This window comes from Amblyomma mixtum, chromosome 6 (genome assembly GCF_055824585.1).
Source record: "Amblyomma mixtum isolate Tamu chromosome 6, ASM5582458v1, whole genome shotgun sequence".
Taxonomy (NCBI): Eukaryota; Metazoa; Arthropoda; class Arachnida; order Ixodida; family Ixodidae; genus Amblyomma; species Amblyomma mixtum.
Window position 1 is genome coordinate 48694025 of NC_143017.1, and position 27867 is coordinate 48721891.

A 27867-nucleotide genomic window follows, 5' to 3' on the forward strand; every position below is an offset into this window, starting at 1 on the left:
ATGTTGATAATTCTGCAGGGCGCCGCCCTGGTGAGCTGGCTGCCTATCGTGCTCTGCTTTAACCTGTCCCTGGCCTGGTCCAGGGCCTCGCCCGCCCCTGGATTTACACTCCATCGTTTCAGGAAGGCTTCCGAAGCCGTGAAAACCATCGGCATCACGGCCGGCTGCCGAACTGGACCTCCAAGAATCTCCAAAACTGTGAAGCGGCGTGCCGCCTCGCTAACCCTAACGCGCCGCGCCTGCACCGCCGCAATGCAGCGTCTGACGGAGACCCTGCAGCCCAGACCCACCGATGCCGCCACCGCGGGGCCTGCTCCAACCACGCCGGCAGCTGTCTCTTAAACGGCTACGTTCAATGCTGCCCACGCCACCGAGCACATTCCTGCCGCATTCAACGCCGTGAGCGACCGACGGCCGCGGCGCAGCCGGCAGCGTTCGTCGTCGGCGCAGCGCCCACTGCTACCCGGGACGCCAAGAGCTTCGGGGCCATAGACGCGTCGCAGCAGGCTGCGTTCGTCGCCGCCGCTGGAGCCGCTGCACCTACTACAGCCACATGTCCCACTGACACCGAGACCTGCAGCCCGGCACCCGCGTCGCAGATTGAGACTCCGGCCTAGGACTCAGACTTGGACCTTACGGCGACCCCGGTAGACGACACTCCATCCCCGGAAATCGGCTGGAGCACCATCGGTACCAACCGTAATCCTCCCTCCGTAACCCGACCCCGCGCCGAGCTCATCACAGTTGCCATCCAGCTGCCCCCTGGGACCCTCACCCTTAAGCTACCTCTCTACGACGCACTCGCCGCAGTCACCTGCGCTGCACAACTCTCCGCCAAGAGCAGCGCAGAGATCATCCTGAAGGCCAAGCCAGCCGAAAGCCTTGTTTTTAAAAACCCATTCTCCTCTCACCACCAACCTCCTACTTTCTACCACGCATCTTCAGCTTCATGGTAAGCCTATCACCCTCAAAACATATGCCCCTAGTCCTCCCATCTCATGCATCGGCGTCATCCATAACGTCGGTGGCCACTTCACCCCTGATGACCTCATGCATTATATCGAATAATTCAAAACCGATATTCTTTCTGCTCGCATGATGGGCACCACTGAATCAGTACTCATAACTTTCGCTGGAACCGTGATACCCCACTCTGTGTATTTTAAACGCGTTGCCTTCCGGTGCCGCCCCCATCAGCCTAAGCCTCCCACCTGCACCCGTTGTCTCGCTCTTGGACACCGCGCCCACCAATGCCCCCAGCACAGCGTTCCGGCCAAGTGCCGTCGCTGTGCTGCTCCTGTACCCGCCGACCCTTCCGCTCATGTATGTGCCCAGCCCTGGTGCGTTCTTTGCCAGGTAAACACCCACCATCCCTCGACCCCACTTGCCTCTTCCTCCTCGCTAAACAACGCGAGTGCGCCAAAGCTACAGATGCAACGCCACTAGGCGCGACGAGAGCAGACGCACCTTACTTCGGCTCCCGCGATCTTCACCCGGAACGCAGAAATTTTTGGCGGAACCTTGGATTATTCAGCTCCATCGTGTGCCGCAAACCATCAGGACCAAGTAGACACCAAGTGTGCTCAGGTGGGATCATGTTTCGGCATTCTATGCCGATTATTGATTTCCCCCCGAGCAGCTGTTGCACTAAGCCTAACGCGTCGCCGCTGCATCGGGAATCCCCGAGCCACCGCCGAGCATGGCGACCTCCGCTTGTCGGGGATATGGCCCGTTAACTGCGTCGTGCACTGAAATAATCCCTAAAGAACCTCTAGAAAACGACCTGCCCGCAGAAGAAATTAGTGATGAGCATCTTGCAGCGTGGATCACTTTTCACAAAGGTGGCCACCGCTCCAAGCGAGACGCCGCCTCGAACGCTAACGTGACGGCAAGAAAACAGCTGCAGACCGGCGGCTTCCGGTCATCACCTCCAGCCAAACTTTCCTGGTGACCCAGTCGAACACCGAAATTCTAAAAACAAGACATCATTATTGTGGTCAAGGCACGCATATCCATCGACCTACGGGCAGCATTCCCACCGGGCGAACTTGGCCACGCCTTGACCGCCTATGTTGGCATCGACGCGGCTCAGCAGGCCTCGTTCGTGAACTGGCCCCTGTGGGATCAAAACCTCTTCATTTGCGCAAGCCAAGACACCACCATCGCTAACAAATTGGCCAGGGAATTCATCCTTTCTTCCAGCAAAGTTCAGGTTCCCGTGCAAGGACACGTAAAATTGAACGGTGAAGTGTACCGTGGCATTATTACCGTCAACGAGCGGGAGACCACGGCCACGCTCAAAGGCAAGATTGTGTGGAGGGACGCGGACATTGCCTTCGTCCGAAAACTGGGGAAATCTTCGATAGCGCTCATAACCTTCGTGGGTAGAAGAGTGCCGAGCTTCGTCCGCTATAACACCACTATCACACCGGTGCGAGAACACAAGCGCACTATTCCCGCCTGCTACCGGTGTGGTGCCATTGGCCATCGTGCGAACATCTGCCCCAGGCCAGTGGAAGAAAGATGCGGCCATTGTGCACAGAATGTGGGGACAACGGCCGAGGGTATGAAACCTCATGAGTGCAAGCCATCGTGCCTCGTGTGCGGGGAAGCCCACCTTACGGGCTCCCAGGCATGCAAGGGCAAGTTCCGTCGTCTCCAGGCGGCGCAGCAACCCCCCGTGGTACGCCCGCCCAAGGACACTCCGGTGCAACGTCAAAAGTTTTCGCCAGGCACCGTGCCAGGAGGTGCTTCCGGCGGCCCAGCTGCGGGATCGCGGCGAGAAGGCGGCGACGCCCGGCCCCCGCCAGCCAACCCGAAGACGCCACAGCAGCCGCAGAAGACGCCGCCGCCGCAAAACCGACAAACGTCAGATCAGGGCGCTCCGGCCTTCCAGCCTGAGGACTCCCCGGATCTCGGAGGGGCTACCCAGCAGAAGGCCTCCAAGAAATCACAGGGCAAGGTTGGTGGTCGACCTAGGGTCGTTTCTAATCCCCTCCTCCCCCTCCTCATCCCTCTCCCGAACTCATCGAGATGCGCCGCGAAACGGCGGCGCTATGCGAGCAAGCGCTTGTTCCTGTGTTTTCTTCGTCTCGTCCCCGTTTGTTCGCGCTGTTTTTTCGCATAAGTTAAACAGCTCACGGCTGAAAACGAAATTCGCAGCATGGAAAATCCACATCGTCGCCACTGGCACGCGAAGGTGCGCCCGCCTACGAGAACCCGGAGCCCATGAGCGAAGGGTCTGTTCCCCAATCCAATGTGAGTCGTCTGGACGCTCTATAAAAGAGCGTAGCTGAAATTTATATTGAGCTTAGCGGTCTCGGCCAGCTAATTTCCGAAATTATCGACAAAACTATTGCCGAAACCACCCAGAAGATGACCCTAGCGGTCACAAGTAACATTAAAACCTGGATCAACGATTCCAACCACCTGGGGCGTCGCATTAGCCACACTAAGGAGCGTTCATCCAAATTCAACCGCCACATTGATATCAGCGAAATTAGAGAGGACCCCATTGAACCTTCTTTGGCTCAGGGCGCCGGACAGGCTGCGATGGCTGCTGGCCCAGCTCACCCCGAAATTCATCATGGCACAGGGCACTAAGCGACCCCGCCGCCCCCCAAAACAGCAGGCTTTTTCAGTTATTCAATGGAATTGCAGAGGTCTCAAAGACCAAAAAAAACGAGCTCATCTTCGCCTCTATCTCGAGAAGTTTAATCACCCAACTGCGGTAGTCGCCCTACAGGAATCTGGGGCGGCAGTGAAGGTGTCGGGATATAATACGTACCAGCGTGACCCCTCCACCTGTCTGCTTGTCCACAAAAGCTACACAGCGCAAGAGGTCGATCTCGAATTAAATCTGCCCCACTCGGATGTAATGGTCTCCGTCCTCCCCCTGAACAGGACTGACCCCTCCCCCCCGTACACATTCTTAATGCGTTGCAGAAGAACTTGCTTTGGGGCTAGTTTGTTCATGATTGAAGTTCTGCCGATGGTGTTTCGAAGTGTGAATTCAAACCATGAATATGTGTTTTTTCTGCTTCCGGTTCGTGGTTTATATGACTTGCCTTATAAAAGAGGGTGTTTCCGCAGTAAACTCAGTTGGTAGTTGGCGCTCTTTCTGTCATCCCCTATTTTCCCTGTGTGTGTGTCTTTTGCGCCATTCTTAACTTCAAACATTCTTAATATTTACTGTCCCCCTGACCCTATGAACATAATTTTTTCCGACATCTTCAGTAGGGCACTGAAGGTGGCAGGCCGCGACTCCCTTCTGACTGTGGGCGATTTCAACGCCCCCAGTCGGATGTGGGGTTATCGCAAGGAGGAAACGCGTGGCAGAAAGCTGACGGAGCTTATCTCCACGCTGGGCATCACCCTCCAAACCGACCCTGCAGTCTCAACCAGAGTGGGTAACACCGTCAATCGGGACACGTGCCCTGATCTTACCCTTACTCGGAACATTCAACACGCAGAATGGATCAACACCGACGCCACCCTCGGCAGCGACCACTGCCTCATCAACACCATTCTCTACACCCGTCCCCTCAAGCGACCCCTAAACCAGGCACGATTCCCAGACTGGACGGCTTTCCGGCAGTCCTTGCCCCGTACAGTCTGGTACAAAACGGCTATCCCTCTTGGGCCCACACCCTTATACAAAATATTCGCAAACACGACAAGCAAATTCAGCTTACAGATAGGGTGACGGATGTGGATAACCATCTCCATCTCTGGGAGGCGCGTTGCAGTCTCACAAAGAGATGGCGTCGCCAGAAACACAATCGGAAACTCCAACTTCGAATTCTCGATATCACCCAGCAGGCGGCGGAGTACGCTGCCCAGCTTGCCGATTCCAACTGGGTGGAGCGCTGCAATCTGGCCGCCAGGCAAATGTCTAGTCGCAACACATGGAGACTTTTCCGTAGTCTGATCGATCCCACCCAAACACGCACCGAAACCCAAAAACACCTTCAAAGAGCTGGCACAGACATTGCGGGATCGATATCTGTGCCAGACACGGGACCCCCGGGGGCCGGAGCATCTCTATGCAGGGAGAGAAAATCCTGATCTCTATCGGCGATTTCAACTCCATGACCTACGGGCGGCTCTTGCCAAAATGAAAGTAGGCACGGCTCCGGGTCGGGACAAGGTAACGGTCAAACTTTTGGCCAACCTACCGGATCCGGCGTACGAAGCACTCTTAGAATACATATATGCCGTCTGGGAAGGGTACCGTCCTCTACCTACAGAGTGGAAAACTGCGCTAGTCACCTTCATCCCGAAGGCCGGCAAACCAATCAATACAGGCAACCTCCGACCCATTTCCTTAACATCTTGTGTGGGCAAACTCATGGAAACTATGGTTCGAGATCGATTCTCAGAATACTTAGAAAATCGCAACACCTTCGCGGATACCATGTTCGGTTTTAGGCCGTATAGGTCATCTCAAGACATACTCCTCCAACAAAAACATGAAGTGCTTACTCCTGTCGAGCGCCGCCATAACGACAAGACAGTCCTGGCCTTGGACCTTAAAGGAGCATTTGACAATGTTAAGCACAGCGTCATTCTCGCCCACCTGAGCGAGACTGACTGCGGCACTAACACCTTCAATTATATTAAATACTTTCTCACGGATCGGCAGGCCTTCGTCCACATCCAGGACGAAGAGCACGGCCCGTACAGTATGGGAACCAGGGGTACACCACAAGGCGCTGTACTGTCCCCTCGGCTCTTTAACTTAGCAATGCTTCACCTACCCTCTAAATTGGCCGATTTCGAAGGCATCCAGTATGCGCTGTATGGGGTTTAACGTCCCAAAGCGACTAAGGCTATGAGAGACGCCGTAGTGGAGGGCTCCGGAAATTTCGACCAACTGGGGTTCTTTAACGTGCACTGACATCGCACAGTACACGGGCCTCTAGGATTTCTCCTCCAAAGAAATTCGACCGCCATGGCCGGGATCGAACCCGCAAGGTAATGTGGGTCACATGGAGGAATGCCTGCAAGCAGCCGCTGACATAGTAGACAACTATGCGGCGTACTGCGGCCTCCAGTGCTCCCCACAGAAATCAGAATTCGTGAATATTCGGCCATCGCCGAAGTGTGCAATCCCCATTTCCCTCTCCCTCGCCAGCGGCCCCATCCGTGAGGCATCGGAGATCAGAGTTCTCGGACTCTTGTTAAAGAACCCCAGGTGGTCGAAATTTCCGGAGCCCTTCACTACGGCGTCTCTCATAGCCTTAGTCGCTTTGGGACGTTAAACCCCACAAAACCAAAACCAAACCAAATCTTTATTAGTAGAACACGTCACGCAGACACAACACTGGACAAGCTGCGTAAGGATGGAGACCAGGTTGGCCGCATGGTCCGTCGGGTCTCCAACAAACGCGGAGGTCTACGAAGCACACATGCGTTGCGACTCGCACATGCTTTCGTCACGAGTCGAATACTCTATTCGACACCCTACCTTCACTTACGCAAGCAGGACGAAGATGTCTTGGAGGTTACCCTCCGTAAGATCATCAAAAGGACGCTCGACCTTCCGATCTCCACCTCCAACGCGAGACTCCTCGCGCTGAGAGTGGTGAACACCTATCGGGAGCTGCAAGAAGCGCACCTCACCAACCAATACACGCGTCTTGCCCAGACACTGTCCGGTCGTCGCCCTTTGAACCGACTACACATTGAACACAACCATTACACAGAGAAAAGGGTACGAGTGCCCGAAATGTGGAGATGCGCCATCCACGTTCGACCCCTTCCTACGAAAATGTCCAAAGAAGACCATAATGTCCGGCGGCAGGCGCGGGCGGATGCCCTCCACCGCCATTATGGCAACAAATACGGTGTAGTTTATACGGACATGGCCTGCCCGCATCGCTCTAGGGGGGGATGGTACACGGCCCCGGTCATACACCAACAAATACAGGTGGACGGGCTCACTTTCAAAGCTCCCAGCGCAACTCACGCTGAGGAGGTAGCCATCGCCCTGGCGGCCTCTCACCCTCAGGCGCAATATATCCTCTCAGACTCGCAAGGAGCTTGTCGAAATTACGAGCTCGGTTGGGTCTCCCTCACAGCTTATAGAATAATTCGGAAAGCGGCACGGGACGGAGATCCTACGCTCCGCTACATAGTCTGGACTCCGGGCCACCAAGGCCTACCAGGTAGCGAGGCTGCAGACGCAGCCGCCCGCGCACTCACTTCCCGGGCCCCTGGCGATGACCTTACCGATTCGGGTCTGGACAACGAACCCCTTTTAAAATTTAAAGATATAGTCAATCACTATCAAGACACCCACCGCAAGTACCCGACACCCCTCAATGGGCTGGGAAAAGCAGGTGAGCGTCTTCTGATAAGACTTTTCACAAATACATTGCTGTGCCCGGCAGTCATGAAACACTTCGACCCCTCCTTTTCTGGCCTCTGCCTATACTGTACGGAGGTGGCTGACACCTACCATATGGTGTGGGCATGCCAGAAAAATCCTTCCCTCACCCTCCACCCCAACCAACCCGAGAGGGCTGGGAGGCGGCCCTGCTGGGCTGCCACGACCTTCCGGCCCAACAGGCCATGGTCCGGCGTACTCGAGCGGCGGTGGAGTCAAATGGGTTCCCGGAATAGGGGTCCCACCTAGTATTGTGAGGGGGGTGGCGCACTAGGGGCCACCTCCCAAACTACCTCTCTATGTGTAACCTGTAATGAATGCTTTTCACCTCCGACGCCTAGCTTTGCGCCGGGCCGTGCAACCCGCCCTCTCCTCCTCCTCTACTTATGAACCTCCATCAGCTCCAAACACGTCACCACCAGGCTCCTATGCCGCCATAGTTAAAAGATCCTCGGTTCCAGCGTCCCTCTCTTCCCCTGCACCACCCTCTACATCCCTTACTGACGAAAGCCGCTCGTTCGACCTCCGGATCGCTATGCTGGAACGCCAGAAGCGAGAGCAGCAGCACATTTCCCACGCCCTACAACAGCAGATCCATGCCTTGACCCAAACCCTCCAGACAACCATCGCCTCTCTTAACTCCCAGCTTACGAAGCTAAATGAGCACCTTGCCACATTCACCACTCCCTCCTCCACCGCCCAGGTCGCCCCTTTGGCTGATCTTGTCGAAACCACCACACAGGAACACCACACTCGCTTGGTTCAGCTAGAGACATCGGTTCTCCAAATTCTTACCACCCTCCAAGACAAATCAAAGCAATTGGAATCCTTCACTACTAGGCTCCACTCCCTGCATGAGTCACTGCCCCCGGCCAAAAAGAAGGAACGCGTACCCTCACGAGCCTCCACATCTACACTATCGTAATGGCTTTTGGCAAGGACCTCGAGATTGTGCAGTGGAACTGCCGAAATCTGTGCCATAATAAGACCCCCCTCCACCAGTATCTCCTCACCCGCCCCTCCTTGCCCCATTTTCTTCTTCTCCAAGAGACTCGGACAGCCCGCACTGTCCCAGGCTACCGCGCCTACCATGCCACTACGTCCACACCACTTGCGTCGATTTATATACGCAGCGACGTGCTCGTGGAGCCACTTGACATCCCTCCACCCTCCTTAAATATTTGGTTGGTGTGGTCTATTACCACCCTTCTTCCCGCGTCTCACTCACCCTTTTGTCTTTCTACAACCCCCCTGTCACCTCCTCTTTATTCTCTGCCCAGGGCAAGTTCCTTCACTGTCTTCCCTCTAAGTCCCATCTCCTCTTTGGTGGTGACTTCAATGCCCCTCATACACTCTGGGGCTACCCCCAAACCCGGCCGCCTCCTCCACTGTCTGGCCCAGGAACGCCACCTCACCATTCTTAATACTTCTGGCTCCCCTACTCGAGCGGGCACTCCCTCACAGCGCCCCATGACACCTCACCTCACTTTCTCACGGGGTTCACTTTCCTTTCACCGGCAGGTGACAGCCGAAACTCTTCTCAGTGATCACTTTCTCGTTCATATTCACACCTCTCTTTCCCACATCCCTCGATGTCATGCGGTCATTCACACTGATTGGCACGCCTTCCGTACTAATCTCGCCTCCGACGCCTTTCAATCCTACGACTGGACGTCGCGCATCACTGCACCGCTCACGTCCAGTAGCCGTCGCGTACGCACTCATCACACAGTCCCAGACAAATATCCTCATTTTCTCCGTGTATGGCATCGCCGTAAACGTCTTCAACGCTCCTTTCGCTCCCAACCCCACAATGTCCAACTATCCTCCCGGCTCACTGCTCTGCGGGCCGAGATCGTCACCGACTGCGCCTCACTCGAGCAGTCTCGTTGGAGTGCTCTTTGTGACCGTCTTGACTCTGCTTTGCATTCGCGATCCACATGGTCTCTCTTCAAATCCCTTCTTGGCACTAAGCCTGCCCTTGCTCCCACTCTAGCTAAAGCCCTCACTCAGGGGACTCCCTCTGATGTTTTTGATCAGCTCGCCTCTACCTCCCTCCCCTTCTGGCACCCTCCTACCCGATGTACTCGGGAGGACCTAACCCCGATCTGGACCACTCCTTCACTCTCCGAGAGCTCGAATCGGCTCTGGCTGCTAATGCTCCACGCTCGGCTCCCGGTGAGGGTGCCATTACATATACCACACTTCGCAACCTTCCTGACTGCACCAAAGAATTCCTCCTTCAAACCTACAATGAGGCCTGGAACAGCGGCTGCCTGTCGAGCTCCTGGACCTCCTCCCTCATTTCTATGATTCCAAAGCCGGGCAAACCTCCCTCTCTCTCTAACCTCCGCCAAATCTCCCTGACATCGTGTGTTGGTAAGACCCTTGAGCGAATGGCCCTGACTCGCCTCTATAATTTTCTCGAGGCGAGGGAGTTCTTCCCCGTCTCTCATCGGCTTCCGACGGCGCGTCTGTGCACAGGATCTGTTTCTGATTCTCCAGCCCAACTTTCTGTCACCTACCCCCCTAAAATTCACCCACTTGTGACCGTCGATGTTCGCAAGGCCTTCGACAGTGTTTGCTACGACCACATCCTTCCCCAACTCGACTCCCTAGACTGTGGCCCCCGCATGTACTCTTATATCCGTTAATTCCTCACTAAACGTGTGCCTCGCTTTCGAGTAGACACCAATCTATCCGACCCCCACCACCTCACCCGTGGCACTCCTCAAGGTGCTGTTCTCTCTCCTACCCTTTTCAATCTTACTATGGCCCCTCTCGCCTCCCAGCTAGCTGAAATTCCCGATCTGCATCATATAATTTACGCCGATGACATGACTCTCTGGTGCTCGTCGGGCTCCCCCGGTCACGTACAGGACACCCTGCAACGTGGCCTAGATCTCACTGACTCGTTTCTCGCCACCACTGGCCTCTCTCCTGCTCCTGAAAAATCCGAGCTTCTCCTTCTCAACCATTCCTCATACCAGCGCAGCGCTCACACAACCACTTCGTCTCTCTCCACCTTTCTGGCTCTCCCATTCCTGTCGTCACGCAGTGCAAAGTTCTTGGCTTCCCTTTGCATGCGGCCAAGAACGTGCAAGCCCTCCACCACGCTGTCACCACCTGCCACTCGGTAACTAACCTCCTGCAGCGCGTGGTCACTCGTCGCTCAAGTCTCCACGAGGCTCATGCGCGCCGAGTTGCCTAAGCGCTGGCCCTCAAGAAGGTCTTGTACTTTGCACCCTACATTTCCTTCAATCAGACTCAACTTAACACTCTCTAGACTGCCCTTGTGGGCCTCTACAAGGCAGCTCTCAACCTCCCTATCACTACCTATACCGCTAAGACCTTTGCCATAGGTCTCTTTCATCCTCTCCGTTCTCTTCTCTCGCTCCATCGTGACTCGCAGCTTGCCCGGCTTTCCCTAACCGGTCAGGGTCAGTGGTTGCTGACTCAAGCGGGTATATCGCCCATTCCCATCGCCCCTTTTACCTCTCCTATTCCAACCCCGGCTCCCAATCTTCGTATCCTCCCCCTCCCGACAACATGTCTTCCGTCCTGCACGGCTTCCGCCGTCATGCGGCCGCGCAGCACCATTCACCTCTCTTTGATACCCAGGGTGTAGCCTACACTGATGCCTCCTTCGTGGCTCCTCGAGGTTCCTGCGGCTACGCCCTGTACCATCCCCACCTCCCCGCTCCTGAAACCCACACCAGCGGGCCGTATCTACACCCTACGGATGCATTGTCCCTCGAGAGCCCCGCCATTGCGCATGCCCTCCAGTCATTTGCTCTCCTTCCCTCTCTTGAAAAGTACACAGTCTACTCAGACTCACAAGCCGCTATACACCACCTACAGAAACGCACCCTAACCCCTTCTCTCCAGCAGGAGGTCGAACGAGCGGTCTCCGCATTGCAGCCTTCCATCGTTTTTCTCCGCTGGTCACTGGGCATTCAGGGATTGACGGCAATGAGCTAGCCCATCAGCTCGCCCGCGACACACTTTTCCGGCCACCATTGATCCCCTAGCCCAAGCCCTCGGAGGACGGTGAGAAACTCACCCTTCGCCGCGCCATAAAAGAGGTCTACCTCGAGCTCCGTCTAGACAAACGCCTTTTCCCTCCCCCTCATCCATCACTCACGGTGCCGGAGGCTCGCCTTCTTCGACACATCCAAATGAATGCAGTTATCCCCCCGTCTCGCCTCTTTCTCTATCGCTATCGATCGGACCCTTCCTGGCCCAACTGCCCCTGTATCTATGCGGACCTGGCCCATTACCTCTTCTATTGCCCGGCTGCTCAGCAGTCGGGTTCCTACCTCCCACCCTCTCTATCCATCACCACCTAGCTCGACTGGCTTGGCTCTGAAGGTGAGGAAGAACAGCGACTTCTGGTCGCCCAGGTGGTCGACATGCTCGGCCTATAAATTATGGCCGAATAAATGTCTTGTACTACTGCTACTGGACGCACGCATCATATGTCCAAACAGCGCTCACAATCGGACGAGAGAAAAGAAAGTATTACGGCGGTGTTCCCTTGTCGCGTCTTTTGCGCTGCATGTAAAGAAAGAAATAGGTCGAAATTGTCGTGACGTCACAGTGCGCGAATTGCCCATTGTACTTAGGCTGGTAACCATGCAACGAATTAAAGGGATCGTATAGTGATGCTCCAACTAAGTGGGACTGATTTTAGTTAATTAACCAATTAGCCTAACTAAGCTTTCTTGTCAGACCAGATAAATAAATAAAACCGAAAGAGGAATTTCGTCGACTTCGGGAATCGAACCAGGGTCTCCGGAGTGCGAGACGAGCACGGTCACCACTCCACCATGCGAGCTCTTTTTTTTTTGTCTTTATTGCTCCACCCTGCGAGCTCGATGGTTCGGAATGAATAAAGGCGCGTCTAGTGAATACAGTGCCTTCGTTCACTCCCATCTTCCTCCCTTCCCTTAAGGCGAGGTTCAGGTGTGCAGCGAGATATGCGAGACAAATACATTTCCTTTCCTCAAAAACTAATTTACCGACATTCAAGACGTAGAGCCGAACGGGCGATGGCGTTCTGTGGACTCTCTGGTAGCGTTGCAAGACGCTGTCGCGTTCCACTCTTAGAGGCGAAGCTTAACATCGTAACCACTCTTAAGTGACACTAGCAGCAACACCGCGTTTGGCTTTCGCCTCTCCGCGCTTTAGGTCAACAAAGTGCCCCCCTGAATTTTTGAGTTGGTCACTTATAAAGCCGTTTCAAATCATATATATCATATATTTTACGTCGTTCAAATCATACATTCTACCTGCCGATACCTTCATGCAAGAAGCACTTATTACTTTTAGAGGTGCTACAGAGAGGTTTCATAGCATGAATTCGTAGAGCCGTAGAGCTGAAAAGAAGCACTTGTACATTCGCGGACGAAACTCTCTGGAAAGCGTGCCCCGTAACCTTAGCTCTATTAGGAACTGCCGCCGTGCGAGCGCACTTGTGGAACTGAAAGGACAAAATTTTTACTTTGTCCTCCACGAGTGTAGTCTCCAGCCGCCGCTGCCGGCTTCGATTGCAGAAGACGTTACCCTGAGATTTCGTTCCCGACACTACCTTTCAGCTGCACTTTCAACGGCCGGAGTGAACAAATTCGTGAGAAAAAAATTGAGGGGGCACTGTGACAATCTAAGGTGCGTATAGAGGCGAAAGCGTTTTCCGCACTGACTGCCCCTGGGGCACTGGTGATGTCACCACTGGATGAGGTCACACATAATGAATGAGCATTTTCTCGACAGTTTTCTAACAAACTTCGATCAACGTTCAGTCAACATTAATTGGTGTTTGTTTAGGGATAAACTGCATGAACTTATAGATTTACACATCCCACAGATAAACATCAGAACGAACCTTCATTCTCCGTGGTATAACCGGCAATTGAAACGTATCGGTAATAGGAAGAGACGAATCTTTAGGAAAGCGAAGTCCTCCGGTAAACCGGAGCTTTGGTCGAAGCTAAAAGAAATTAGCAAAAGCTACAAAATAACATTGAAGGAAACGAAAGAGAACTTTTTAATGTGATGTTGCCTTCAATGTTGACTAGCAATCCCAAAAAATTCTGGAGCATCATAAATAAGCTACACCAATGAGATATTTCACTTCACAACTCCCAATCAAATCCTGCTCCAGCTACTAATTGTGCTAATATTCTAAATGAATCTTTTGGTAAAGGCTTTTCACGCACTTCTAATGCAACGTTCCCTGATTATGAATATCACATTGAGTTTCCAATGGATCCGATAAGGTTTTATTCTTTTGGTATCATTAAGACCATTGACAACCTAAAACTGAGTTCATCTTGTGACCCTAACAATATTAACACTAAAATATTGAAGAACACTAAAGTTTACACCGTTATCATATTATCTAAAATATTCGAACAGTCGATTGAGCTCGGCAGGTTACCAGAAGACTGGAAGATAGCTAAAGTGGTTCCACTCCACAAATCTGGTGACAAGCACTCATCAGCTAACTACCGCCCAATATCGCTAACCAGCATTTGCTGCAAAATCATGGAGCATGTCATATATTCTCACTTGGTAAAGTTTCTTGAAAACAACTCACTTTTCACCCCTATGCAACATGGCTTTCGTAAATTTTTTCTTGCCAAACACAGCTTCTCACTTTAACTAATGACATTCAATGTTTTCTTGACCGCGGTTGTGAAGTCGACTGTATCTTTCTAGATTTTTGTAAAGCATGCGACAAAGTATGCCATAGCTTGCTTCTTTATAAACTCAGGAAACTGAATATTGACCCTAACGTACTAGCGTGGATTAAATCCTTTCTAACGAACCGATCACAATTCGTGCACGCTAACAATCACAACTCTTCGTTAATTGCAGTAACATCTGGTGTGCCACAGGGATCGGTGCTCGGTTTCTTACTTTTTCTTGTTTATATTAACGATCTACCTTCCAACCTTTTCTGTTCTATGAAACTTTTTGCTGATGACTGTGCTGTTTATCATGTGATTAAGAATTTTAACGATGTTGAATTGCTACAAACTGTCCTGGACGCAGTCTCTATCTGGTGCTCTAAATGGCGAATGACCCTTAATGAAACTAAATGCAAAGTGATGCGCTTCTCACGTCGTAAAATGGTTAATACTCCAGTCTATTTTATTAACAATACATCTTTAGCACCAGTTACATCGTTTAAATATCTTGGTGTGTATCTAACCCCAAACCTCACTTGGAATGATCATGTCAGCCACATTGTCGCCAACACTAATCGCATGAAGGGATACATAAAAAGAAATTTTTCTCTTGCTTCTTCTTCTGTCAAACTAACACTCTATAAATCTTTGGTGCGTGCTAAGGTAGAATATGCTTCTTCAATTTGGGACCCGCAAACTAAATCATTGATAACAGCTCTTGAAGCTGTACAAAATCGAGCAGCCCGTTTTATTTTTTCGGACTATAATCGTTCACATAGCGTGACACACATGAAAAATGTATTGTAATTACCACCCCTTCAGACGCGCAGAAAAGTGTCACAACTGAGCCTTTTCTTTAAAATTTTTCACACGAACAAAAACCTAAAAAGAGCACTGTTCATTCCACCTACATACATTTCATCACGCGTTGATCATCCGCACAAGGTCGGCATCCCACTTTGCCGCACTACTGCTTGCTTGGCATCTTTCATTCCCAGGACATCATCGGAGTGGAACCACCTACCTTCAGCCTTACTTACTACTAACAACATTGAAGAATTTAAAAAACGGTTGCGGGATCATTTTGTAGTAGATTAGATAAAATGGTCATTTTATTTATTTTCACGTTGCTATCCTGTATACAGCGATTTCGCACATTTTAAACATGCATTTTCTTTATTTTTGCCGCTTACTGTTGCTGTGTTGTCATTGCTTTGTATTATAGCTTGTGTTATGAGTATTTCTAAATGACCTTATGCCTTAACACTACTTTGTATACTTTTGTTTCTCAAACCTAAAGTTTTTTCGCGCTTCATACTTTTTTGCAATATTGTTTACTTGTATTCTCTTCACTTCGAAATCTTGTGTAATGATGCTGCTAAATACGCGCATTAGCTATTGTTTTAAATAACCCGTTGTGTATATATTCTGTACGTATTTGTAACCGCTCACTGCCTTCTCTAATGCCCTCGAAGGGCCATGAAGGAACCTGAAATAAATAAATAAAATAAATAAATAAATGACTGATTAATGACTAAATAGTAATTAACTGCTAATTAATGACGCTTAAGCTTCGACTTTAGCAGTGGAACGCGACAGCGTGTTGTAGCGCTGCCAGGGACTCCACGGTACGCCTCCATCGGTTTGGCGCGATGCCTTGCCCTTTGAACGCAACGCTTTTTGAGGAAAGGAAATGGCGCAGTAATTCTCTGGCATCTCGGTATACACCTGAACCGCACCGTAAAGGTAGGCAGGAAGTGGCAGTGAAAGAAGAAAGAGAAAGAGGGGCCGTAATGAAGAAAGTGAAAATTGCGTTTGAGGAAAGGAAATTACGCAGTAACTGTCTCGCATATCTCGGTGGACACCCGTCACAAGCGTGACACCTCTGCTGACAAGTTTCTGTCACAACCTTCTGTGGACAACGATGAGGCATTAAATTCGTTCGCCTTAAAATTTGCTTCGAGGCGGTTTTAAAGCGCAAGCCTTTAATGCCTCATCACTGTAAGCACCAGTTGTCGACAAAAATTTCCCGCTTTTCAATTGGTCGAAACGGTCGTGACGTTACAGTGCGCGAATTTCAAACGGGGCCAATTGTACTTTGGCTAGCAACCATGCAACCAATTAAAGGGATCCTATAGTGATGCTCCAAGTAAGTGGGACTGAGTTTAGTTAATTGCTTAACTACCCAATTAGCCTAATTAAACTTTATAGCAAAGGCACATAAATAAATAAAACCGAGTAGGAAATTGGTCGAGCTAATCGAACCCCTGTCTCCGGAGTGCGAGACGAGCACGCTACCACTCAGCCATGCCAGCTCGATGGTTTCGAATGAACAAAGGCGCGCCTAGTGAATACGGTGTCTTCGTTCACCCCCATCTTCCTCCCTTCCCTAACGTTAGGTTCAGGTGTCCACCGAGATGTGCGAGACACATTTCCTTTCCTCAAAAACCAATTTACCGTCGAGCAAGGCGTAGAGCCGAACGGGCGATGGCGTTCTGTGATCTCCCTGGCAGCGTTGCAAGACGCTGTCGCGTTCCACTCTTAGAGGGGAAGCTTAACATCTTAACAACACATCAGTGACACAAGCAGCAACACCGCGCTTAAGGCTTTCGCCTCACCGCACTTTAGGTCAACAAAGTGCCCCCCTGAATTTTTTTGCGCCTCCGTGGGCAAGAAGCGAGAGTGATAGAGATACTCCCGTGCCTCACCTCATAATCCCGGGAGCGAGAGCTCACACACTAAGGGTCGCCGAGGCCACAACACGCAAGGTGGCACACTTTCGAGAGCCCAACTACGAGTGCCTTATCTGCGTTAGGACTAAGGCCCACCATGGTGGCGCGTGCAGCTGACGCCTACTAGTTAATAGACTGCTAAGTAATTTCCAGGTGCACCCGTGCCGACACTCCCAGTACTCGAGAGGACGTAAGGTACTTCAGACCCGAACTATACGCTGCCCTGAAGCGACGTCTGCCACTGCGCACCTCCGTTGAGAGTATATGGCTTGCACAGCTTACCCGAGATGATGTGCCCAGGGCTGGCTCCGAATCTTCGGCTCCTGCTTCCTCCGCTGGCGGCAGAAGCGAGGCGGACGTTCATTGTGCCTGCCTTGTGCCGGGCGTAGCTTCTTCTCGGTGTCCGATCTTCCTTCTGCGCACTGAAGGCTCGAGCGGGCGCGCGCCGTGATCACAAGCTATAGTTCGAGGAAAAGAAGGTTGAAGCCCTATTTTATTGCCATGCGCTTCGAAATACTAGAAACAAGAAAAAGGTGAAAATGTCAGCGTAAATACGCGTTTTTGCTCAATAGCTAAACAAATTGGCTGTGGTTGAGCTCTGGTTAAACCTGGTTGGAAGCGATAGCTTCCTACTACTGGCTAGCCTAGTTTCGCTATGGCCAAGCTTTTAGTGGCTAGCTTTGTTTACCTTGACTGACCCTGGCCTTTCTTAGTTTCTCTTGGCTGACCACGGCCTTTCATAGTTTATACAAATTGGCAGTTATTTAGCTCTGGTTAAACCTGGAGGATTGCGAAGGCAACGAGGAGAGAGAAAGAGACGATGAAGAGCGCGCGGCAGCGGCGGCGGCCCCGGCACGCTAGATATGCGCCGCTACTGCGCATGCGCAAGTGGCAAGCGCGGCGGCAGCACCTCTGAGACCCGCGCAGCGACGGCGGCGGCGCGCCAGCTGTGCGCCATGTGACGCAACTGCTCCTCGCGCATGCGCAGTATGGCCTTCCGTCAGCTCCGCGAAATGTCTCGACGACTCGCGTTGTGTTGCTTTCGCAACAAAATAAAAGGTCGAAACTTCTCTTGTAGCTACCGATGAGGGGGCGTGTTCGTGCAAGCGCGTTTGGCAGAAGATGGCGGCAGCGTATCGCAAGAAGAGGATGGCCCGTTCGTTAGTTGTTGTTGCCTCTGAAGCGATGGCACATACCCATGGTGGGGACTGGCCAGGGTTAGGTGCAGATCCAGACAGGATAAAAATTCATCCATGCTTTTCTCGAGCTGTTTATAAATAAAAATTGAGGAATCTCAGACAAAGCCCACATTAGTGCATGGTGCCGCACATTCCACACCTTCACTTCAGGTCCTTGCACGACTGCTTTCTCATGGCACATAATTCATATTGCCTAAGCTGAAAGGCCACGGATCGAGCAGTGTATTATGTACTCTGAAAATCTCAAGAACGGTAGCTATGAGCACGTGCAACTTTTTGTACCTTCTAATTTTTATGTAATCAATTTCTGACCCTGCGCAGCGGTTTATTTTTATTTTGCTTGTAATATTTTTCTATTACCAGCATATTTAACCAAAGAAATTTTGAAACGTTCCTTCGGAAGTATAATTCAGAAGCTACAGTTTGACGCATTACAGTGCTCATTGCGTTTGTCACTTCATGAAGAAATAATTTTCATTTTAATACACTCATAATCGGCCATCTTTTTCGCGGCCGGGAAAAAGTTAACAAGGCATTCTCGAAGCATTGAGCAGGTGATGTCGTCTGCGCGTATCCATCTGCTACCTTAATCTGCCTGTGACCGCCTGCTATGGACTTTGATTACTTGCCTGCTGAGTGACAGCGATGGTGGACCTATATGCCGCTAGTGTATAACGCTTTCCAGGTCTCCTTAATCCTACTCGCAATTTCCAGTGGTTAAATTTATTTGCTCACACATAGATGGATATATGCACCTTCCTCGGTGATCAGCTAGGTTTGCTGGCGCACTTATCCTTTTTCGTTAGTTGTGTGGTCATGCCAGCACCCTTCCTGCGCACATTCAAAAGCTGCAATAACATGACTTATTTCAATTTTTGAAATGTGCAGAGCGATGTCGCATGGCGGTTGGCTCTGCAGTGCCGACGTTGACCCGTTTTTGAAAGCGTTGTGGTATCAATGGAACCATTAACCTGACCAGTAACATAACACGTTTAAATTCAACCTATTCCCTTACGGCTTAGCTTGAATGAAATGAATGAATGAATGAATGAATGAATGAATGAATGAATGAATGAATGAATGAATGAATGAATGAATGAATGAATGAATGAATGAATGAATGAATGAATGAACTTTATTTCCTGGGGCCTCACGGTCGGGGCGCAGCAGTTAGGAGGAGGCGCCTCCCAGCCGGCTCTCAGCACCGGAGACCGCGGAGAGAGTCTTGTGGTAAGCTGTCTCCGCCTGACGGATGATGAGTCTTTGCTGATCCGGGTCGTGCCTTCGGATCAGCGCTTCCCAGGTGGCACGGTCTGGGATGATTTGTGATTTAGCCCCAGGAGAATCCTGACACTCCCAAATTAAGTGATTTTGCGAAGTGATTCTGTGGCAGCTACGGCAGAGCTCAGGCTCCCCAGTGTCTTCATCGTGTAGTATAAAGTAGGGAAAAAATCTGTTGACCTGAAGCCTCCTCCAGGCCCTGCAATCCTGGCTATTGCTGAGCCAGCCAGCACTGTGTGCTGGCTGGCTCAGCACACAGTGCTGCCCGCAGTACGATGACAATTCCAGCCAAGATTTCGATGGGGACGGCACTGAGATGGAGCGCGTAGGTAGTAAGCAGGAAACGTCCTCTCCTCCATTTGTCCGGCAGGTGCTAGGGGCTCTGGCAGGTATGCCACCTCATCTATTTCATGCATTGTTGGAAGAAGAAGCGCGCAGGGCTGCCGCGAAGGTGTAAGACATGAAGAGGCCCCTGCCACGAGCACCGTCGAGTCCCAAAGCACACAAAGGGGCACAGACCTACCCGGTGAATGACGATACCAGCTAAGAAAGCGGATAGCTAAATCGGACTAGTGGAATCTACCAAGTCGAGTCGGGAAATGGATAGCTCTGTATCATATTACAACTAATAAAAATGTTCATCTTCATGAGCTAAGACACTGCAGTTGCCAGTTATATCTTTGTTACAATGAAGTAGTACCTTCACCGGAGAGCATGCCCTTTCTATCACATGCTTCCTGTCGCTATGCCCCCTTTTTCATTTATTTAGAAATATCCGAAATTCGAAATACCCCGTTCGACTGCACGGTATCTTGTGCTCGAAGCTCCAAACTTCACGTTTTCTCCGGAGAAAAAAGTGGCGGCTTAGCTGCTGGGTCAATGCTCTGGCTTAGAGCGGTAGTGTCTTTTCATTAGAAGCCAGGAAAATTATTGGAGCAGACACTTAAGATCCGTCTTAACGGTATGACGCGATAGCGTAGTAGGTTAATTCCCACATATGCATAATGTCAGTCTCTACTTTACGTTCATAGGTCAATGGGAGTCCTCACATCACTCCTGGCGCAGTGTTGCAGCGGCTATGAGATGCACCAATGACCTGCGATGGGTGGTGCTCCCAGCGGTGGGGCTTGTGCGGCCCAAGTTGCTTTTCCCGAGCTACCAGTGATTAATTTAATTTTCACCTGTCACAGGGGCCAGTTTGCTCACTATCCGGTTAGCAGGTTGTGAACACGACGCAAGGTCACGTGACCTAGGTGGCCCAGCCGCCTCCTAGGTTGCTCTCCGGGGGCCACATGTCAGAGCCACGCCCGTGATTTTTCCCTCACAACGCCGACAACCCCGACGCTGAATTTTCTGTGTAATAAGGCCTTTGACGCTGCCGCGTTTATACGCCGAATCGGCTCCGGGTTTCTTACGCAGCTCCAGCCGCGAACACGTGCCGGTCTCTGGTGTGGCTTGAAGATACTGATACCAAGAAAGCAGGTGTTTGACGGGCAGTCTCCGTGCGTTTCACAATGCGGAGGCCACGAGGACGGCGCGTGATCCGAAATCTTCTAACCCTGCTGCTGCAGACGAGTAGTTCGCCCATTTTTAACCATCCACTAAAGAACGGATAATCATCTTGTTGCGAAGCGTAGCAGTGCGCTGCTTCACCGCTGCCGACTTGCTGTGCCGAACGCGCGTGCACCCACATGCCCTTTGATATGCACTTACAACAAAAGTTTCGTCTTTACATTTTCCAGCTACTCAGCAAATAATTCATTTCCCGTGACGGTTTCACCTTTCCCTTATTTGCAGTGTTTCCAAGCGTTGGGTAATTAAAGCTTGAGAAGGACTCTCCCTTAAGAGTATGGTACGATAGTCTTGATGGGTTTCTATTTGCGGGCCACTTCGCAGGCACTAACACCGTTCTTTCTTCCACCATCACATAACGTTTAACCTGCACTTAAGAGTAGAAAGCAATAGCAAAAGAGAACCCTCCCGCGCAAATACTCTTTTTCTGTCACTTAGGAGTTCTGCCTGCAAACTCATATATGCGGAACTGGTCATTCGCTAGAATCATAGATCGCGGAGAGTCTTCATACAACTTCCCGTGCAGGCCAGTGGTGCAGGCCTGCACGGGTGGCCTGCCAGTGGTGCAGGCCTGCGCTTCCATCGCAGGCCAGTGGTGCATCGCTTAACCGCTGCACCACTGGCCTGCGATGGGTGGCTGTTTCAAACTGAGCCATCAATGAGGGGTATGACTCCAGGTTGCTTTTCCCGAGCAATTTTCACGACCAAGTGGGCAGTTTGCTCGCTGTCCGATGGACAGGTTGTGATGACGTCACAAGATCACGTGACCTAGGTGGTAGGCTGTTTTTCTCTTCGCCAAAGTTGCCGCTGAACGGAACACGTTCTTGTTGTTGTTGTTGTAATTGTTATCCTCGTAAAATGGCACATGCCCACACAGCGGGATACTCTTAACGCCATCGTTTTAAAGACAGAACTTCAGCCTTAATTTTCCCCAGCGGTAGCCAGTGATTAAATATGTGCGCACGCTCAGGCCTCCAGCGCGCAGGGGAAATATCGCAGACAAAGAAGAAGCTACGCCCGGAGACTGGAAACAAAAGCGCATTTTATTATGCGAAGCATATTGCTAGAGCTACCACTCACGCCGTCGCCGTGGGACCCCCACGTGACACCGTGGCGTCACACCACGTGACATCGGGTGAGAGAGCCGGCCTCCACCTCGCGCCGCCGCCGTGGGACCCCCAGCCGTCACGCCACGTGACACCGTGACGTCACACCACGTGACATCGGATGAGAGAGCCGGCCTCCACCTCGCGCCGTCGCCGTGGGACCCCTAGCCGTCACACCCGCGCATTCCCGCGCATTTCGAACGCGCGTTCACACTCGGTGTAGGTGAAACGCTCGCTCCACCGGGCAGGCAGACGCGGCTTCCGTGGCAATCCAGGCGCTCACCCAACGCGCGTCTCGGGGTTAGTCGGCGTTCCGTTGTAGCCATGCCGTTGTCTTCCCCCACGACGAAGGCTTCTAGTGGTTGTATTAAAATGACCAAGTATTCAACCAAGGAAAGCCATGTATTACCAAGCCTAGCCACTAATATGCTTCGCATTCCCCAGGCTTAGCCAAGCTGAGCTTCAGCATTTTTTTTGTTTCCTGATATATCTAATTTGCTTATTATTAAAGATATCTAACAATTCATACATATTTTCTGATTTCGAACATTCTACTATTTTACTCAGCTTTTTTCCCGCACTTATACCTCCTTGGCATTCACCACCGTACCTTGGCCAATCCCCCCGCGTGGGTATGTGTCATTTTCATATTGAGAAGAAGAAGACGAAGCCATGTCTTAAGAGGATAAAGAAGAAGAAGAAGAAGAAGAAGAAGCAAAGCGGGCCCTGTGAACGCCCGACTCGCTTCTGCCGCCGGCGGGGGAAACAGGTGCCAAAGATTTGGAGCCAGGCCTCGCGCACTTCGTCTCAGGTACGCTGTGCACCCCTATTCTGATCGCAGTTGCGGTGTGGCACACGTTCCGTTATGTATCGAACGGAATACGCCACTTCCGCGCGACGTGGGCTGTTCCACCTGGCAGTCCCTTCGCGTACTGGGAAGGCGGCACAAGTGCACCCGGAAAATTACTCAGCAATCCGTTAACTATGCGGCGTTAGCTGTGCAACGTCGCCATGGTGAGCTTTAGGCCTAACGCAGAAAAGAGGCTCAGTACGGGCTCTCCGGAAGGTGTGCACCCTAGTGTGACGTGGCCTAAGTGGGCATTCAATGTGTGTGCTCTCCCGCTCCCGAGATCGTGAGGTGAGGCACCCTTATCGCTCTCGTTTGATGCTTTGGGGGAGGAGAAGCCTCTTCGAAACATTTTTTCCTCATAATCATATTCAGAGCAGCCACTGAAAGTGCGGCTGCAAGGCTATATGCGCTCACTACCGATTAATGCTATGAGACCTGAAGTAATAGCTTCTTATAAGAAGGTATCAGGACATAGACGTCCAACGCAGAATTTGAGTAGGCTAGTCCACGAGATTGCTGATACCCTCCAACACGAAGGCTGTCTGAAATATGGCGGATTTGTCAACGTTTATGTGCACTTGTTTCATCACTGCTCCGGTCATACATGTGCATGCCAAGCAGAGCCTGCTCTTTAGACAGATGACCGTTCTTTGAACAGCCGCCGGCGTACCTCAATTAAGCTTTGTCTCCTTTGTGCCCTTGCAGACAAGCGTCGCCTTTTGTTGTGCTTTTCTATCAGCGGTATACAATGGAATGCCCACGATAAAACCTCTGTATGCGCCGGAAAGATGTGCAAGGCACGTGGAAGAAGACGGTGGAGACGGTGCACTTGTCGCGAATTGTTCGCATCTTAATAGTTAAAGAAGTCTGAGTTTCTTCGAGCATTATAGTGGGTATCTTTTTAGAACCAGGGCCACACTCCGCTAGGATCAGTGCATGGAGGTTTGTTGTTTCTAACTTACTGATGGTTTCAGTAGGAGCTTAATTTCTCATGCTGGTCAGTGCGTGACAATTTTACAATTCTGCTCTCGTTGAAATAGTAGCTTGAAATATTAATGCTACAACTTGCCAATAGCCCTGCTTCAGTTGTAAACTGGTCCATGACCTTTCTGCTTAGCCCAAGTGACGATTAATGAGATTTTATAAATTGTCTTCGCGGCGTGTCTTTCTCTAAGGCAACCTCGTCATTTCCTTTTCAGAGCCACTTTTGCCTCATTTATTTCTGAAACGTTCTGTGTGACCGCGACTGCGCACATTGCCTTAGCCTTCCTGGCAATGCTTACGACTACGGCAGACGGCAAATGCGTTTTATTACCGAATGAGAAAAAACCAAAACAACAAATAATGAGCTTACGATGACGCTGAAGGGAATACTCCATCCGTTTTTTTGGCACTTTCAACATCATAACCACCACACCGAACTACGTCCGCTCCAGGACAAAGCCATCTCCATATCCCTTCAATTAATCCTGCGATGTGCAAGCTACGGCCGCCTTATTCCTTCAGATGTCTTGATAGCATCTGCCCACCTAACACTATGACGCCCCCTGCGACGGCTGAACCTACTTTTGTCTTCCCAATACATGCCATACGTATCGTCATTTCTTCTTTCGGATTTCAACTCCGATTTCAATGACGCCATACAAAGTCAGAATTCTTAACGCGATAACGTTGAGGGCCTCGTGCTCCAAAAAATCCGACGTCGGCGTTGTGAGCGAAAAATCATCGGCATAGCTATGGCAGGTGGTCCCCAGAGAGCAACCTAGGACCCAGGTCGGCCGCCTAAGTCACGTGACCTTGTGGTGTCATCACAACCTGCCCACCAGATAGTGAGGAAACTGATTACCCTGCCAGGTGGTAATTAAATTAATGATTGATAGCTCAGGAAGAGCAACCTGGACCGCACCAGGACCACCACTGGGAGCTCCTGCCATCGCAGGGCACTGGTGCCTCGCTTAACCACTGCATCATTGTGCCAGGAGGCGTATGAAGACTATCATATATCTATGAGTGTAAAGTACAGAACAACCTTCTAAATATATTTGATTCAACCAATTACGCTATTAGGCAGATAATTAACCCATTGCGCTATGATTCTTAGTACGCAAGCACTCATACCCTTTACAGCACCGACCAAGGATCTTGTCACCGTACGTACGATCTTTTGCCGTTACATAGCAACCCGAATTACTACCCGAGTTACTCGGGTAAACTCGGGTAGAAAGTCTAGTAAGCTCGGGTAATTTCGTAGGAGCTTCGCGGCAGCTGCGCGAGAGGCTGCTCGGGAAGATAAACATGGGTCGCACAATCCAAACCGGTGGCTGTGATAGGAACAGCCACATGCCAGTGCAGTGGTGCATCGCTTAACCGCTGCGCCACCGCGCTGTTACTGGTATAAGGACGCGGCGCCATTTAAGGATGCTAAGTAGAGAATTGCCAGTTCATCATGTATGGGCATTACACACTGAAAATGTCACATCGCATCCTTAACGCGAAGCTTAAGTGCCCCTGCCAATTCAAGAATGAACAACTGCTTTCGCAGGTGTACTCGGTTTAACAACGTTAAACCCTTACCAATTTTTATGCATTTGTGATGATTTCAGATGGGCTTTATAAACGGCCCAGTCGTAAATTACCAAGGTGATTGTCGTCAATTAATGTAATATATAGTAGCATAGCAGTGACAGCAGCAAGGCCGCAGGCGCGCACGTGTTCTGAACACAAATTGTTTATTGGGAAATACTGGAATGTTTTAGTTTGCTTAATTTCCCGGCGTTACACGATAGCTATGAGGGACATATTTATGGAGGGCTATCAGTTCATTTCTGCCCTCGGAGGTTCTTTTACTTTTACAACTCATAAAACAAGTGCTTTTGCTTTCTTACATCGTAATGCCTTCGCCGCAGCCGGGATTCAATCTTGCCACCTTGGGCTCACGAGAGTAGCGTTATAGCCCCTAAGGCATTGCGCGGCTTTAGTCGGTTATACTGGTGTCCTCGAAAGAAACTGAGCTGGGTTTCGGCGGTAGCGAAGCGCATTCGGCAGCCGTCGGCATCGGAATGGCCGAATTTTTTGTCCACACTCCATTTCAAATGAATGAAAACATTTGGGAAACCGGTGTACATTCTTACAAAGTCCGAATGCAGCAGACTGGCAAATATGAGGTCGAGGATAATGTAGTCACGTCCAATGGCGTTACACAGACACAGCTTGCCTTGGATGGGGAATAAAATAATTATAAGGACAAGGCAATAATCGAAGAGCACTGTCACTGTAAACGTCACAGAATCATTGAGAATTTCGCAGTGAACTTTACGTAGTGCGCTTAACAAAAAACGTTCTCATTTTGTTTTCTCCGCAGGTTTCATGACCAGTGGCTATGACGCTGGAATCGACGCAGTGTGCAAACCGACGCTGCCAGTAGCCGCCGTCGCCGTTTTGCTCGCGTGCGGTATCATATATTTGCTCGCGACCAAGTTGGGAGGCAAACCGCCGGTAACGGTCCGTCGCTGTGAGGGCCTGGCGTGCAGCGCCCCGTACTAAGCTCTGGAAAGCCTTCTGAACCACACCGTAAAACCATGCGACGACATCTACGAACACGTGTGCAGTCGGTGGACCTGGAACTGGGAGCACCTGGGATTCCTCCAGGAGTCTCTGGACAACTACCTGGTCCAGATGCGCGCCATCTTCGATAGTCCCAGCGCGAACGCCGCGGGAGCGGGGCTCGCTGGTGGCCTGCGGGCCGGTGGCGGCCTCTACTCGCAATGCCTGGCTGCCATGGAGAGCAGGGCGCTCACTCTGGAGGAAGACATCCTCTTCTTCTTGCACAAGTTTCTCGTGAGAAGAATAACCGACAGCAGGACGACACGCGATGCCATGAAGGTGGGCGCGGAGACATCGTTCACACTCGGCCTCAATGGATCTCTGACGCTGCGCCCTCAGCGGCTCTACGCAGCCGCAGTGGCGTACGCATTTAAGGGCAGAGCTCTGCAGACGTCGTTCCCGGCTACGGCTGATTTGCAACTCTATGTCAGGGTCATCCTTGGGGCCGTCAGCGCGCCAGCGGCTCCGAGGCTCGCGACCGCTGTAGTGGCCCTTGACGGCATCGTTGTCGCGCCCGACAACGATGCCGTTGTCGGGCGCATCGCCCGACATGCATCGCCCGAAGTCAGCGCACAGAAAGATCCCCGCGGCAGAGCTTCACCAAGAATCGCCGCTGCTGTGGACGCTCACTGATGTGCCCATGAGCGCATCACTTCCATGTCTGATTCGTTGACAGCGGTGCAGAGGCAGTTCATCCTGCGATTCTGCCTCGCGGCCTGCTAATCGTCGACCTCCGCAGCAGTGAGCGCGCTCCACAAGTGTATTTGGCCACTGGTCAAGAACCCTGCTTTCGCCGAGGTGTTCGAGTGTACGCAGGGCTCCTTCGTGTCCTCGTATCAAAAGTGTAATGTTTAGGCACCGGCGAATTCCGAGGGGTGTTTTTCTTCGATCACGTCAAATGCGGTGTTTTTGCGACGGGAATGTTTGTTGCACTGAAAAACAGTTCTCGGACATGGGTGCATGTGAAATTTAAACGGAGATGAACGATATTATTATTCTACTATCACATCACAGTGGATTCGCCGGACTAAGCTTATACAAGTGCGTTTATTGAAAGTTAATTAACGGGACCACTTCTTACAACATTTTTCTGATAATGTCGGATTTGATAGAGCGGATGTCTGCTGAACGAGAATTCCCGAAGTGGCCCGCCGGCCTTCACAACGTGTCAGGAATGAACTGAAAATGCTGTTAGCGACACCAATTTGAGGAGCGCACGTGTCTGTGGGACTAGTTGCCGGATCAACATTCAAAAAGTAGCTTTTCTTAGTTCATTCGCCGGCTGAGAGTGATGATGGTAATTGTCAAAGGGAACCGGGTGCTTGCAATTAAATAAACCTTCTCTATGCTGAAATGTGAATTTTAAGATTTTAAATAAAAACATATTTAGCCGACTCTGTTTAAGCGTCGTGTATTATAAACGTTTGTGCTTGCAAGCCGCT

At 51.2% G+C, this 27867-nt stretch overlaps 1 protein-coding gene across 1 annotated transcript; it reads left to right on the forward strand.

Annotated features, from left to right (window-relative positions):
• LOC149339023 (uncharacterized) lies at positions 1 to 27819 on the forward strand. The gene is made up of 3 exons (XM_089550856.1): positions 1 to 30; positions 2003 to 2962; positions 26184 to 27819. The coding sequence occupies exons 1-3, from the start codon at positions 1 to 3 to the stop codon at positions 26190 to 26192; spliced, it is 999 nt and encodes a 332-aa protein (XP_089406982.1). The 3' UTR covers positions 26193 to 27819.
• Positions 27820 to 27867: the final 48 nt, after the last annotated feature.